Consider the following 17,821-nt stretch of genomic DNA (forward strand, 5'->3'; position numbering starts at 1 on the left):
TGCCCTATCAGTGCTGACCACTGTCACCGTGCTGCCCTATCAGCGCTGACGATTGTCACCGTGCTGCCCTATCAGCGCTGACCACTGTCACCGTGCTGCCCTATCAGCGCTGACCACTGTCACTGTGCTGCCCTATCAGCACTGACCACTGTCACCGTGCTGCCCTATCTGCGCTGACCACTGTCACCGTGCTGCCCTATCAGCACTGACCACTGTCACCGTGCTGCCCTATCAGCACTGACCACTGTCACCGTGCTGCCCTATCAGCTCTGACCACTGTCACCGTGCTGCCCTATCAGCACTGACCACTGTCACCGTGCTGCCCTATCAGCACTGACCACTGTCACCGTGCTGCCCTATCAGCGCTGACCACTGTCACCGTGCTGCCCTATCAGCACTGACCACTGTCACCGTGCTGCCCTATCAGCGCTGACCACTGTCACCGTGCTGCCCTATCAGCACTGACCACTGTCACCGTGCTGCCCTATCAGCGCTGACCACTGTCACCGTGCTGCCCTATCAGCGCTGACCACTGTCACCGTGCTGCCCTATCAGCACTGACCACTGACACCGTGCTGCCCTATCAGTGCTGACCACTGTCACCGTGCTGCCCTATCAGCACTGACCACTGTCACCGTGCTGCCCTATCAGCGCTGACCACTGTCACCGTGCTGCCCTATCAGCGCTGACCACTGTCACCGTGCTGCCCTATCAGCGCTGACCACTGTCACCGTGCTGCCCTATCAGCGCTGACCACTGTCACCGTGCTGCCCTATCAGCTCTGACCACTGTCACCGTGCTGCCCTATCAGCTCTGACCACTGTCACCGTGCTGCCCTATCAGCGCTGACCACTGTCACCGTGCTGCCCTATCAGCCCTGACCACTGACACCGTGCTGCCCTATCAGCACTGACCACTGACACCGTGCTGCCCTATCAGTGCTGACCACTGTCACCGTGCTGCCCTATCAGCACTGACCACTGTCACCGTGCTGCCCTATCAGCGCTGACCACTGTCACCGTGCTGCCCTATCAGCACTGACCACTGTCACCGTGCTGCCCTATCAGCACTGACCACTGTCACCGTGCTGCCCTATCAGCTCTGACCACTGTCACCGTGCTGCCCTATCAGCGCTGACCACTGTCACCGTGCTGCCCTATCAGTACTGACCACTGTCACCGTGCTGCCCTATCAGCCCTGACCACTGTCACCGTGCTGCCCTATCAGCACTGACCACTGTCACCGTGCTGCCCTATCAGCGCTGACCACTGTCACCGTGCTGCCCTATCAGCACTGACCACTGTCACCGTGCTGCCCTATCAGCGCTGACCACTGTCACCGTGCTGCCCTATCAGCGCTGACCACTGTCACCGTGCTGCCCTATCAGCACTGACCACTGTCACCGTGCTGCCCTATCAGCGCTGACCACTGTCACCGTGCTGCCCTATCAGCACTGACCACTGTCACCGTGCTGCCCTATCAGCACTGACCACTGTCACAGTGCTGCCCTATCAGCACTGACCACTGTCACCGTGCTGCCCTATCAGCACTGACCACTGTCACAGTGCTGCCCTATCAGCGCTGACCACTGTCACCGTGCTGCCCTATCAGCACTGACCACTGTCACCGTGCTGCCCTATCAGCGCTGACCACTGTCACCGTGCTGCCCTATCAGCACTGACCACTGTCACCGTGCTGCCCTATCAGCGCTGACCACTGTCACAGTGCTGCCCTATCAGCGCTGACCACTGTCACCGTGCTGCCCTATCAGCACTGACCACTGTCACCGTGCTGCCCTATCAGCACTGACCACTGTCACCGTGCTGCCCTATCAGCACTGACCACTGTCACCGTGCTGCCCTATCAGCGCTGACCACTGTCACCGTGCTGCCCTATCAGCACTGACCACTGCATCACCGTGCTGCCCTATCAGCACTGACCACTGTCACCGTGCTGCCCTATCAGCACTGACCACTGTCACCGTGCTGCCCTATCAGCGCTGACCACTGTCACCGTGCTGCCCTATCAGCACTGACCACAACATCACCGTGCTGCCCTATCAGCACTGACCACTGTCACCGTGCTGCCCTATCAGCACTGACCACTGTCACCGTGCTGCCCTATCAGCGCTGACCACTGTCACCGTGCTGCCCTATCAGCACTGACCACTGTCACCGTGCTGCCCTATCAGCGCTGACCACTGTCACCGTGCTGCCCTATCAGCGCTGACCACTGTCACCGTGCTGCCCTATCAGCACTGACCACTGTCACCGTGCTGCCCTATCAGCGCTGACCACTGCATCACCGTGCCCCTCCAGGGACCCATGGCCCGCCGACTTGGCGGTACGGCTGGGCTCAGCGTTTGGCCTCCGCTGTAACGCCACCCCCGCCCGGGGCGGGGGGGGGGGGGCGGTTGGGGGGGGGGTTGGGGGGGGGGTTGGGGGGGGGGGGGCGATACTCGCCAAGCCAATGTATTCCAATGTTTCTCAATCTCTGTGGGACAGAAACGCAGAGCCGGTGAGGGGGGGGGGGGGGCGGGGGGCGGGTGGGAGATTTGGCGGGGGGTGCGGGGAGATTTGAGGGGGTGGAGATTTGGGGGTTGGGTAGATTTGGAAGGGGTAGAGGAAGAACAGCTGGGACCTAAGGTCTCAAACCTTTCCATCTCTTTTCCAGCGGATTCCACCGGCACTCATTCACTCTACACAACGTACCACGACTATGAGATTATGTTCCACGTATCGACTATGCTTCCGTTCACCGCCAACAACAGCCAGCAGGTAAGAACTGAGTCCAACAGGGCTCCGATCTACCACTTTATTCCCATCCTGCGGCCAACCCACACAGGGCCCCCACTGACACTGGATCCTCGGAACTCTTCCATACCTCGGGAATGATTGGCTGAGGATTGGAACACATTTCCCGTTCACTCCAGCCAACATCAGCACAGAACACAGTCAGTACGGGGACCGCACGGGGTTAGATACAGAGTGAAGCTCCCTCTACACTGTCCCCATCAAACACTCAAAGGACAGATACAGCACGGGGTTAGATACAGAGTAAAGCTCCCTCTACACTGTCACCATCAAAAACTCCCTGGACAGGTAGAGCACGGGGTTAGATACAGAATAAAGCTCCCTCTACACTGTCACCATCAAACACTCCCAGGACAGGTACAGCATGGGGTTAGACACAGAGTAAAGCTCCCTCTACACTGTCCCCATCAAACACTCCCAGGACAGGTACAGCACGGGGTTAGACACAGAGTAAAGCTCCCTCTACACTGTCACCATCAAACACTCCCAGGACAGGTACAGCACGGGGTTAGATACAGAGTAAAGCTCCCTCTACACTGTCCCCATCAAACACTCCCAGGACAGGTACAGCACAGGGTTAGATACAGAATAAAGCTCCCTCTACACTGTCCCCATCAAACAATCCCAGGACAGGTACAGCACGGGGTTAGATACAGAATAAAGCTCCCTCTACACTGTCCCCATCAAACACTCCCAGGACAGGTACAGCACGGGGTTAGATACAGAGTAAAGCTCCCTCTGCACTGTCCCCATCAAACACTCCCAGGACAGGTACAGCACGGGGTTAGATACAGAGTAAAGCTCCCTCGACACTGTCCCCATCAAACACTCCCAGGACAGGTACAGCACGCGGTTAGATACAGAGTAAAGCTCCCTCTACACTGTCCCCATCAAACACTCCCAGGACAGTTACAGCACGCGGTTAGATACAGAGTAAAGCTCCCTCTACACTGTCCCCATCAAACACTCCCAGGACAGGTACAGCACGGGGTTAGATACAGAGTAAAGCTCCCTCTACACTGTCCCCATCAAACACTCCCAGGACAGGTACAGCACGGGGTTAGATACAGAGTAAAGCTCCCTCTACACTGTCCCCATCAAACACTCCCAGGACAGGTACAGCACGGGGTTAGATACAGAGTAAAGCTCCCTCTACACTGTCCCCATCAAACACTCCCAGGACAGGTACAGCACGCGGTTAGATACAGAGTAAAGCTCCCTCTACACTGTCCCCATCAAACACTCCCAGGACAGTTACAGCACGCGGTTAGATACAGAGTAAAGCTCCCTCTACACTGTCCCCATCAAACACTCCCAGGACAGGTACAGCACGGGGTTAGATACAGAGTAAAGCTCCCTCTACACTGTCCCCATCAAACACTCCCAGGACAGGTACAGCACGGGGTTAGATACAGAGTAAAGCTCCCTCTACACTGTCCCCATCAAACACTCCCAGGACAGGTACAGCACGGGGTTAGATACAGAGTGAAGCTCCCTCTACACTGTCCCCATCAAACACTCCCAGGACAGGTACAGCACGGGGTTAGATACAGAGTAACTCTCCCTCTACACTGTCCCCATCAAACACTCCCAGGACAGGTACAGCACGGGGTTAGATACAGAGTGAAGCTCCCTCTACACTGTCCCCATCAAACACTCCCAGGACAGGTACAGCACGGGGTTAGATACAGAGTAAAGCTCCCTCTACACTGTCCCCATCAAACACTCCCAGGACAGGTACAGCACGGGGTTAGATACAGAGTGAAGCTCCCTCTACACTGTCCCCATCAAACACTCCCAGGACAGGTACAGCACGCGGTTAGATACAGAGTAAAGCTCCCTCTACACTGTCCCCATCAAACACTCCCAGGACAGTTACAGCACGCGGTTAGATACAGAGTAAAGCTCCCTCTACACTGTCCCCATCAAACACTCCCAGGACAGGTACAGCACGGGGTTAGATACAGAGTAAAGCTCCCTCTACACTGTCCCCATCAAACACTCCCAGGACAGGTACAGCACGCAGTTAGATACAGAGTAAAGCTCCCTCTACACTGTCCCCATCAAACACTCCCAGGACAGGTACAGCACGGGGTTAGATACAGAGTAAGGCTCGCTCTACACCGTCCTCATCAAACACTCCCGGGACAGGTGCAGCACGGGGTTAGATACAGAGTGAAGCTCCCTCTACACTGTCCCCATCAAACACTCCCAGGACAGGTACAGCACGTGGTTAGATACAGAGTAAAGCTCCCTCTACACTGTCCCCATCAAACACTCCCAGGACAGGTACAGCACGGGGTTACATACAGAGTAAAGCTCCCTCTACACTGTCCCCATCAAACACTCCCAGGACAGGTACAGCACGGGGTTAGATACAGAGTGAAGCTCCCTCTACACTGTCCCCATCAATCACTCCCAGGACAGGGACAGCACGGGGTTAGATACAGAGTGAAGCTCCCTCTACACTGTCCCCCATCAAACACTCCCAGGACAGGTACAGCACGGGGTTAGATACAGAGTAAAGCTCCCTCTACACTGTCCCCATCAAACACTCCCAGGACAGGTACAGCACGGGGTTAGATACAGAGTGAAGCTCCCTCTACACTGTCCCCATCAATCACTCCCAGGACAGGGACAGCACGGGGTTAGATACAGAGTGAAGCTCCCTCTACACTGTCCCCCATCAAACACTCCCAGGACAGGTACAGCACGGGGTTAGATACAGAGTAAAGCTCCCTCTACACTGTCCCCCATCAAACACTCCCAGGACAGGTACAGCACGGGGTTAGATACAGAGTGAAGCTCCCTCTGCACCGTCCCCATCAATCACTCCCAGGACAGGTACAGCATGGGGTTACATACAGAGTAAAGCTCCCTCTACACTGTCCCCATCAATCACTCCCAGGACAGGGACAGCACGGGGTTAGATACAGAGTAAAGCTCCCTCTACACTGTCCCCATCAAACACTCCCAGGACAGGTACAGCACGGGGTTAGATACAGAGTAAAGCTCCCTCTACACTGTCCCCATCAAACACTCCCAGGACAGGTACAACACGGGGTTAGATACAGAGTAAAGCTCCCTCAACACTGTCCTCATCAAACACTCCCAGTACAGGTACAACACGGGGTTCGATACAGAGTAAAGCTCCCTCTACACTGTCCCCATCAAACACTCCCAGGACAGGTACAGCACGGGGTTAGATACAGAGTAAAGCTCCCTCAACACTGTCCACCATCAAACACTCCCAGGACAGATACAGCACGGGGTTAGATACAGTGTAAAGCTCCCTCTACACTGTCCCCATCAAACACTCCCAGGATAGGTACAGCACGGGGTTAGATACAGAGTAAAGCTCCCTCTACACTGTCCCCATCAAACACTCCCAGGACAGGGACAGCACGGACTTAGATACAGAGGAAAGCTCCCTCTACACTGTCCCCATCAAACACTCCCAGCACAGGTACACCACGGGGTTAGATATAGAGTAAAGCTTCCTCTACACTGTCCCCATCAAACACTCCCAGGACAGGTACAACACGGGGTTAGATACAGAGTAAAGCTCCCTCGACACTGTCCCCATCCAACACTCCCAGGACAGGTGCAGCACGGGGTTAGATACAGAGTAAAGCTCCCTCTACACTGTCCCCATCAAACACTCCCAGGACAGGAATAGCACAGGGTTAGATACAGAGTAAAGCTCCCTCTACACTGTCCACATCAAACATTCCCAGGAAAGGTACAGCACGGGGTTAGATACAGAGTAAAGCTCCCTCTACACTGTCCCCATCAAACACTCCCAGGACAGGTACAGCACGGGGTTAGATACAGAGTAAAGCTCCCTCTACATTGTCCCCATCAAACACTCCCAGTACAGGTACAGCACGGGGTTAGATACAGAGTAAAGCTCCCTCTACACTGTCCCCCATCAAACACTCCCAGGACAGGTACAGCACGGGGTTAGATACAGAGAAAACTCCCTCTACACTGTCCCCATCCAACACTCCCAGGACAGGTGCAGCACGGGGTTAGATACAGAGTAAAGCTCCCTCTACACAGTCCCCATCAAACACTCCCAGGACAGGTACAGCACGGGCTTAGATACAGAGTAAAGCTCCCTCTACACTGTCCCCATCAAACACTCCCAGCACAGGTACACCACGGGGTTAGATATAGAGTAAAGCTTCCTCTACACTGTCCCCATCAAACACTCCCAGGACAGGTACAACACGGGGTTAGATACAGAGTAAAGCTCCCTCAACACTGTCCTCATCAAACACTCCCAGTACAGGTACAGCACGGGGTTCGATACAGAGTAAAGCTCCCTCTACACTGTCCCCATCAAACACTCCCAGGACAGGTACAGCACGGGGTTAGATACAGAGTAAAGCTCCCTCAACACTGTCCCCCATCAAACACTCCCAGGACAGGTACAGCACGGGGTTAGATACAGAGTAAAGCTCCCTCTACACTGTCCCCATCAAACACTCCCAGGACAGGTACAGCATGGGCTAAGATATAGAGTAAAGCTCCCTCTACACTGTCCCCATCAAACACTCTCAGCACAGGTACACCACGGGGTTAGATATAGAGTAAAGCTTCCTCTACACTGTCACCATCAAACACTCCCAGGACAGGTACAACACAGGGTTAGATACAGAGTAAAGCTCCCTCGAGACTGTCCTCACCAAACACTCACAGTACAGGTACGGCACGGGGTTCGATACAGAGTAAAGCTCCCTCTACACTGTCCCCATCAAACACTCCCAGGACAGGAATAGCACAGGGTTAGATACAGAGTAAAGCTCCCTCTACACTGTCCACATCAAACATTCCCAGGAAAGGTACAGCACGGGGTTAGATACAGAGTAAAGCTCCCTCTACACTGTCCCCCATCAAACACTCCCAGGACAGGTACAGCACGGGGTTAGATACAGAGTAAAACTCCCTCTACACTGTCTCCATCCAACACTCCCAGGACAGGTGCAGCACGGGGTTAGATACAGAGTAAAGCTCCCTCGACACTGTCCCCATCAAACACTCCCAGGACAGGTACAGCTCGGGGTTAGATACAGAGTAAAGCTCCCTCTACACTGTCCCCATCAAACACTCCCAGGACAGGTACAGCCGCGGTTAGATACAGAGTAAAGCTCCCTCTACACTGTCCCCATCAAACACTCCCAGGACAGGTACAGCACGGGGTTAGATACAGAGTAAAGCTCCCACTACACTGTCCCCATCAAACACTCCCAGGACAGGTACAGCACGGGGTTAGATACAGAGTAAAGCTCCCTCTACACTGTCCCCATCAAACACTCCCAGGACAGGTACAGCACGGGGTTAGATACAGAGTAAAGCTCCCTCTACACCGTCCCCATCAAACACTCCCAGGACAGGTACAGCACGGGGTTAGATATAGAGTAAAGCTCCCTCTACACTGTCCCCATCAAACACTCCCAGGACAGGTACAGCACGGTGTTAGATACAGAGTAAAGCTCCCTCGACGCTGACCCCATCAAACACTCCCAGGACAGGTACAGCACGGGGTTAGATACAGAGTAAAGCTCCCTCTACACTGTCCCCATCAAACACTCCCAGGACAGGTACAGCATGGGGTTAGATACAGAGTAAAGCTCCCTCTACACTGTCCCCATCAAACACTCCCAGGACAGTTACAGCACGGGCTTAGATACAGAGTAAAGCTCCCTCTACACTGTCCCCATCAAACACTCCCAGCACAGGTACACCACGGGATTAGATATAGAGTAAAGCTTCCTCTACACTGTCCCCATCAAACACTCCCAGGACAGGTACAACACGGGGTTAGATACAGAGTAAAGCTCCCTCAACACTGTCCTCATCAAACACTCCCAGTACAGGTACAACACGGGGTTCGATACAGAGTAAAGCTCCCTCTACACTGTCCCCATCAAACACTCCCAGGACAGGTACAGCACGGGGTTAGATACAGAGTAAAGCTCCCTCAACACTGTCCACCATCAAACACTCCCAGGACAGATACAGCACGGGGTTAGATACAGTGTAAAGCTCCCTCTACACTGTCCCCATCAAACACTCCCAGGACAGGTACAGCACGGGGTTAGATACAGAGTAAAGCTCCCTCTACACTGTCCCCATCAAACACTCCCAGGACAGGCACAGCACGGGCTTAGATACAGAGGAAAGCTCCCTCTACACTGTCCCCATCAAACACTCCCAGCACAGGTACACCACGGGGTTAGATATAGAGTAAAGCTTCCTCTACACTGTCCCCATCAAACACTCCCAGGACAGGTACAACACGGGGTTAGATACAGAGTAAAGCTCCCTCGACACTGTCCCCATCCAACACTCCCAGGACAGGTGCAGCACGGGGTTAGATACAGAGTAAAGCTCCCTCTACACTGTCCCCATCAAACACTCCCAGGACAGGAATAGCACAGGGTTAGATACAGAGTAAAGCTCCCTCTACACTGTCCACATCAAACATTCCCAGGAAAGGTACAGCACGGGGTTAGATACAGAGTAAAGCTCCCTCTACACTGTCCCCATCAAACACTCCCAGGACAGGTACAGCACGGGGTTAGATACAGAGTAAAGCTCCCTCTGCATTGTCCCCATCAAACACTCCCAGTACAGGTACAGCACGGGGTTAGATACAGAGTAAAGCTCCCTCTACACTGTCCCCCATCAAACACTCCCAGGACAGGTACAGCACGGGGTTAGATACAGAGAAAACTCCCTCTACACTGTCCCCATCCAACACTCCCAGGACAGGTGCAGCACGGGGTTAGATACAGAGTAAAGCTCCCTCTACACTGTCCCCATCAAACACTCCCAGGACAGGTACAGCACGGGCTTAGATACAGAGTAAAGCTCCCTCTACACTGTCCCCATCAAACACTCCCAGCACAGGTACACCACGGGGTTAGATATAGAGTAAAGCTTCCTCTACACTGTCCCCATCAAACACTCCCAGGACAGGTACAACACGGGGTTAGGTACAGAGTAAACCTCCCTCAACACTGTCCTCATCAAACACTCCCAGTACAGGTACAGCACGGGGTTCGATACAGAGTAAAGCTCCCTCTACACTGTCCCCATCAAACACTCCCAGGACAGGTACAGCACGGGGTTAGATACAGAGTAAAGCTCCCTCAACACTGTCCCCCATCAAACACTCCCAGGACAGGTACAGCACGGGGTTAGATACAGAGTAAAGCTCCCTCTACACTGTCCCCATCAAACACTCCCAGGACAGGTACAGCATGGGCTAAGATATAGAGTAAAGCTCCCTCTACACTGTCCCCTTCAAACACTCTCAGCACAGGTACAACACGGGGTTAGATATAGAGTAAAGCTTCCTCTACACTGTCCCCATCAAACACTCCCAGGACAGGTACAACACAGGGTTAGATACAGAGTAAAGCTCCCTCGAGACTGTCCTCATCAAAGACTCACAGTACAGGTACGGCACGGGGTTCGATACAGAGTAAAGCTCCCTCTACACTGTCCCCATCAAACACTCCCAGGACAGGAATAGCACAGGGTTAGATACAGAGTAAAGCTCCCTCTACACTGTCCACATCAAACATTCCCAGGAAAGGTACAGCACGGGGTTAGATACAGAGTAAAGCTCCTTCTACACTGTTCCCCATCAAACACTCCCAGGACAGGTACAGCACGGGGTTAGATACAGAGTAAAACTCCCTCTACACTGTCTCCATCCAACACTCCCAGGACAGGTGCAGCACGGGGTTAGATACAGAGTAAAGCTCCCTCGACACTGTCCCCATCAAACACTCCCAGGACAGGTACAGCTCGGGGTTAGATACAGAGTAAAGCTCCCTCTACACTGTCCCCATCAAACACTCCCAGGACAGGTACAGCACGGGGTTCGATACAGAGTAAAGCTCCCTCTACACTGTCCCCAGACTTGATGGGCTGAATGGCCCAATTCGGATCTGATGTGTTATGGGATCCACACACACTGACTCTCACTGGGGTACGGGTCCCACACACACTGACTCTCACTGGGGTACGGGTCCCACACACACTTACTCTCACTGGGGTACTGGTCCCACACACACTGTCTCTCACTGGGGTACGGGTCCCACACACACTGACTCTCACTGGGGTACGGGTCCCACACACACTGACTCTCACTGGGGTACGGGTCTCACACACACTGACTCTCACTGGTGTACGGGTCCCACACACACTGACTCTCACTGGGGTACGTGTCCCACACACACTGACTCTCACTGGGGTACGGGTCCCACACACACTGACTCTCACTGGGGTACTGGTTCCACACACACTGACTCTCACTGGGGTACGGGTCCCACACACACTGACTCTCACTGGGGTACGGGTCCCACACACACTGACTCTCACTGGGGTACGGGTCCCACACACACTGACTCTCACTGGGGTACGGGTCGCACACACACTGAGTCTCACTGGGGTACGGGTCCCACACACACTGACTCTCACTGGGGTACGGGTCCCACACACACTGACTCTCACTGGGGTACGGGTCCCACACACACTGACTCTCACTGGGGTACGGGTCCCACACACACTGACTCTCACTGGGGTACGGGTCCCACACACACTGACTCTCACTGGGGTACGGGTCCCACACACACTGACTCTCACTGGGGTACGGGTCGCACACACACTGAGTCTCACTGGGGTACGGGTCCCACACACACTGACTCTCACTGGGGTACGGGTCCCACACACACTGACTCTCACTGGGGTACGGGTCCCACACACACTGACTCTCACTGGGGTACGGGTCCCACACACTCTGACTCTCACTGGGGTACGGGTCCCACACACACTGACTCTCACTGGGGTACGGGTCCCACACTCACTGACTCTCACTGGGGTATGGGTTCCACACACACTGACTCTCACTGGGGTACGGGTCCCACACACACTGACTCTCACTGGGGTACGGGTCCCACACACACTGACTCTCACTGGGGTACGGGTCCCACACACACTGACTCTCACTGGGGTACGGGTCCCACACACACTGACTCTCACTGGGGTACGGGTCCCACACACACTGACTCTCACTGGGGTACGGGTCCCACACACACTGACTCTCACTGGGGTACGGGGTCCCTCACACACTGACTCTCACTGGGGTACGGGTCCCACACACACTGACTCTCACTGGGGTACGGGTCCCACACACACTGACTCTCACTGGGGTACGGGTCCCACACACACTGACTCTCACTGGGGTACGGGTCCCTCACACACTGACTCTCACTGGGGTACGGGTTCCACACACACTGACTCTCACTGGGGTACGGGTCCCTCACACACTGACTCTCACTGGGGTACGGGTCCCACACACACTGACTCTCACTGGGGTACGGGTCCCACACACACTGACTCTCACTGGGGTACGGGTCCCACACACACTGACTCTCACTGGGGTACGGGTCCCCCACACACTGACTCTCACTGGGGTACGGGTTCCACACACACTGACTCTCACTGGGGTACGGGTCCCACACACACTGACTCTCACTGGGGTACGGGTCCCACACACACTGACTCTCACTGGGGTACGGGTCCCACACACACTGACTCTCACTGGGGTACGGGATCCACACACACTGACTCTCACTGGGGTACGGGTTTCACACACACTGACTCTCACTGGGGTACGGGTCCCACACACACTGACTCTCACTGGGGTACGGGTCCCACACACACTGACTCTCACTGGGGTACGGGTCCCACACACACTGACTCTCACTGGGGTACGGGTCCCTCACACACTGACTCTCACTGGGGTACGGGTCCCACACACACTGATTCTCACTGGGGTACGGGTCCCACACACACTGACTCTCACTGGGGTACGGGTCCCACACACACTGACTCTCACTGGGGTACGGGTCCCACACACACTGACTCTCACTGGGGTACGGGTCCCACACACACTGACTCTCACTGGGGTACGGGTCCCACACTCACTGACTCTCACTGGGGTACGGGTCACACACACACTGACTCTCACTGGGGTACGGGTCCCACACACACTGACAATATAGAACAGAACGCAGGGAAATAGTCTAGTCAGCCCGTCGTTCTTTTACTGGGTTTACTGATGCTGCAATCGGGGATGTGGTTACGGCACTGAATAAGGATGGGAGTGGCCAGGAAGTGTTGTATATTTATTGCAGCCTCTCCGGGAAGGGTTGCTAATTTTGGGGGCGAGGCCTGATTGTGAGGCCTCCCGAGTTAACTGGCTGAGGATTGGAACACATTTCCCGTTCACTCCAGCCAACATCAGCACAGAACACAGTCAGTACGGGGACCGCACCGGGTTAGATACAGAGTGAAGCTCCCTCTACACTGTCCCCATCAAACACTCCCAGGACAGGTACAGCACAGGGTTAGATACAGAGTAAAGCTCCCTCTACACTGTCCCCATCAAACACTCCCAGGACAGGTACAGCACGGGGTTAGATACAGAGTAAAGCTCCCTCTATACTGTCCCCATCAAACACTCCCAGGACAGGTACAGCACGGGGTTAGATAGAGAGTGAAGCTCCCTCTACACTGTCCCCATCAAACACTCCCAGGACAGGTACAGCACGGGGTTAGATACAGAGTGAAGCTCCCTCTACACTGTCCCCCATCAAACACTCCCAGGACAGGTAGAGCACGGGGTTAGATACAGAGTGAAGCTCCCTCTACACTGTCCCCATCAAACACTCCCAGGACAGGTACAGCACGGGGTTAGATACAGAGTGAAGCTCCCTCTACACTGTCCCCCATCAAACACTCCCAGGACAGGTACAGCACGGGGTTAGATACAGAGTAAAGCTCCCTCTACACTGTCCCCGTCAAACACTCCCAGGACAGGTACAGCACGGGGTCAGATACAGAGTAAAGCTCCCTCTACACTGTCCCCATCAAACACTCCCAGGACAGGTACAGCACGGGGTTAGATACAGAGTAAAGCTCCCTCTACACTGTCCCCATCACACACTCCCAGGACAGGTACAGCACGGGGTTAGATACAGAGTAAAGCTCCCTCTACACTGTCCCCATCAAACACTCCCAGTACAGGTGCAGCACAGGGTTAGATACAGAGTAAAGCTCCCTCTACACTGTCCTCATTAAACACTCCCAGGACAGGTACAGCACGGGGTTAGATACAGAGTAAAGCTCCCTCTACACTGTCCCCGTCAAACACTCCCAGGACAGGTACAGTACGGGGTTAGATACAGAGTACAGCTCCCTCTACACTGTCCCCATCAAACACTCCCAGGACAGGGACAGCACGGGCTTAGATACAGAGGAAAGCTCCCTCTACACTGTCCCCATCAAACACTCCCAGCACAGGTACACCACGGGGTTAGATATAGAGTAAAGCTTCCTCTACACTGTCCCCATCAAACACTCCCAGGACAGGTACAACACGGGGTTAGATACAGAGTAAAGCTCCCTCGACACTGTCCCCATCCAACACTCCCAGGACAGGTGCAGCACGGGGTTAGATACAGAGTAAAGCTCCCTCTACACTGTCCCCATCAAACACTCCCAGGACAGGAATAGCACAGGGTTAGATACAGAGTAAAGCTCCCTCTACACTGTCCACATCAAACATTCCCAGGAAAGGTACAGCACGGGGTTAGATACAGAGTAAAGCTCCCTCTACACTGTCCCCATCAAACACTCCCAGGACAGGTACAGCACGGGGTTAGATACAGAGTAAAGCTCCCTCTGCATTGTCCCCATCAAACACTCCCAGTACAGGTACAGCACGGGGTTAGATACAGAGTAAAGCTCCCTCTACACTGTCCCCCATCAAACACTCCCAGGACAGGTACAGCACGGGGTTAGATACAGAGAAAACTCCCTCTACACTGTCCCCATCCAACACTCCCAGGACAGGTGCAGCACGGGGTTAGATACAGAGTAAAGCTCCCTCTACACTGTCCCCATCAAACACTCCCAGGACAGGTACAGCACGGGCTTAGATACAGAGTAAAGCTCCCTCTACACTGTCCCCATCAAACACTCCCAGCACAGGTACACCACGGGGTTAGATATAGAGTAAAGCTTCCTCTACACTGTCCCCATCAAACACTCCCAGGACAGGTACAACACGGGGTTAGATACAGAGTAAACCTCCCTCAACACTGTCCTCATCAAACACTCCCAGTACAGGTACAGCACGGGGTTCGATACAGAGTAAAGCTCCCTCTACACTGTCCCCATCAAACACTCCCAGGACAGGTACAGCACGGGGTTAGATACAGAGTAAAGCTCCCTCAACACTGTCCCCCATCAAACACTCCCAGGACAGGTACAGCACGGGGTTAGATACAGCGTAAAGCTCCCTCTACACTGTCCCCATCAAACACTCCCAGGACAGGTACAGCATGGGCTAAGATATAGAGTAAAGCTCCCTCTACACTGTCCCCATCAAACACTCTCAGCACAGGTACACCACGGGGTTAGATATAGAGTAAAGCTTCCTCTACACTGTCCCCATCAAACACTCCCAGGACAGGTACAACACAGGGTTAGATACAGAGTAAAGCTCCCTCGAGACTGTCCTCATCAAACACTCACAGTACAGGTACGGCACGGGGTTCGATACAGAGTAAAGCTCCCTCTACACTGTCCCCATCAAACACTCCCAGGACAGGAATAGCACAGGGTTAGATACAGAGTAAAGCTCCCTCTACACTGTCCACATCAAACATTCCCAGGAAAGGTACAGCACGGGGTTAGATACAGAGTAAAGCTCCTTCTACACTGTCCCCCATCAAACACTCCCAGGACAGGTACAGCACGGGGTTAGATACAGAGTAAAACTCCCTCTACACTGTCTCCATCCAACACTCCCAGGACAGGTGCAGCACGGGGTTAGATACAGAGTAAAGCTCCCTCGACACTGTCCCCATCAAACACTCCCAGGACAGGTACAGCTCGGGGTTAGATACAGAGTAAAGCTCCCTCTACACTGTCCCCATCAAACACTCCCAGGACAGGTACAGCACGGGGTTCGATACAGAGTAAAGCTCCCTCTACACTGTCCCCAGACTTGATGGGCTGAATGGCCCAATTCGGATCTGATGTGTTATGGGATCCACACACACTGACTCTCACTGGGGTACGGGTCCCACACACAATGACTCTCACTGGGGTACGGGTCCCACACACACTTACTCTCACTGGGGTACTGGTCCCACACACACTGTCTCTCACTGGGGTACGGGTCCCACACACACTGACTCTCACTGGGGTACGGGTCCCACACACACTGACTCTCACTGGGGTACGGGTCTCACACACACTGACTCTCACTGGTGTACGGGTCCCACACACACTGACTCTCACTGGGGTACGTGTCCCACACACACTGACTCTCACTGGGGTACGGGTCCCACACACACTGACTCTCACTGGGGTACTGGTTCCACACACACTGACTCTCACTGGGGTACGGGTCCCACACACACTGACTCTCACTGGGGTACGGGTCCCACACACACTGACTCTCACTGGGGTACGGGTCCCACACACACTGACTCTCACTGGGGTACGGGTCGCACACACACTGAGTCTCACTGGGGTACGGGTCCCACACACACTGACTCTCACTGGGGTACGGGTCCCACACACACTGACTCTCACTGGGGTACGGGTCCCACACACACTGACTCTCACTGGGGTACGGGTCCCACACACACTGACTCTCACTGGGGTACGGGTCCCACACACTCTGACTCTCACTGGGGTACGGGTCCCACACACACTGACTCTCACTGGGGTACGGGTCCCACACTCACTGACTCTCACTGGGGTATGGGTTCCACACACACTGACTCTCACTGGGGTACGGGTCCCACACACACTGACTCTCACTGGGGTACGGGTGCCACACACACTGACTCTCACTGGGGTACGGGTCCCACACACACTGACTCTCACTGGGGTACAGGTCGCACACACACTGACTCTCACTGGGGTACGGGTCCCACACACACTGACTCTCACTGGGGTACGGGTCCCACACACACTGACTCTCACTGGGGTACGGGTCCCACACACACTGACTCTCACTGGGGTACGGGTCCCACACACACTGACTCTCACTGGGGTACGGGTTCCACACACACTGACTCTCACTGGGGTACGGGTCCCTCACACACTGACTCTCACTGGGGTACGGGTCCCACACTCACTGACTCTCACTGGGGTACGGGTCCCACACACACTGACTCTCACTGGGGTACGGGTCCCCACACACACTGACTCTCACTGGGGTACGGGTCCCACACACACTGACTCTCACTGGGGTACGGGTCCCCACACACACTGACTCTCACTGGGGTACGGGTCCCACACACACTGACTCTCACTGGGGTACGGGTCCCACACACACCGACTCTCACTGGGGTACGGGTCCCACACACACTGACTCTCACTGGGGTACGTGTCCCACACACACTGACTCTCACTGGGGTACGTGTCCCACACACACTGACTCTCACTGGGGTACGGGTCCCACACACACTGACTCTCACTGGGGTACGGGTCCCACACACACTGACTCTCACTGGGGTCCGGGTCCCACACACACGGACTCTCACTGGGGTACGGGTCCCACACACACTGACTCTCACTGGGGTACGGGTCCCACACACACTGACTCTCACTGGGGTACGGGTCCCACACACACTGACTCTCACTGGGGTACGGGTCCCACACACACTGACTCTCACTGGGGTACGGGTCCCACACACACTGACTCTCACTGGGGTACGGGTCCCACACACACTGACAATATAGAACAGAACGCAGGGAAATAGTCTAGTCAGCCCGTCGTTCTTTTACTGGGTTTACTGATGCTGCAATCGGGGATGTGGTTACGGCACTGAATAAGGATGGGAGTGGCCAGGAAGTGTTGTATATTTATTGCAGCCTCTCCGGGAAGGGTTGCTAATTTTGGG

At 54.8% G+C, this 17,821-nt stretch overlaps 1 protein-coding gene across 1 annotated transcript in view; it reads left to right on the forward strand.

Annotated features, from left to right (window-relative positions):
• Positions 1-17,821, forward strand: part of LOC140399906 (signal-induced proliferation-associated 1-like protein 2) — a 61,309-nt gene that overhangs the window by 16,379 nt on the left and 27,109 nt on the right. Inside the window, exon 3 of the mRNA XM_072489386.1 lies at positions 2,674-2,777. Within this exon, the coding sequence (XP_072345487.1) occupies positions 2,674-2,777 (104 nt within the window). The remainder of the gene's footprint in view (positions 1-2,673; positions 2,778-17,821) is intronic.

The sequence above is a fragment of the Scyliorhinus torazame genome, chromosome 24 (assembly GCF_047496885.1).
Source record: "Scyliorhinus torazame isolate Kashiwa2021f chromosome 24, sScyTor2.1, whole genome shotgun sequence".
Classification (NCBI taxonomy): Eukaryota; Metazoa; Chordata; class Chondrichthyes; order Carcharhiniformes; family Scyliorhinidae; genus Scyliorhinus; species Scyliorhinus torazame.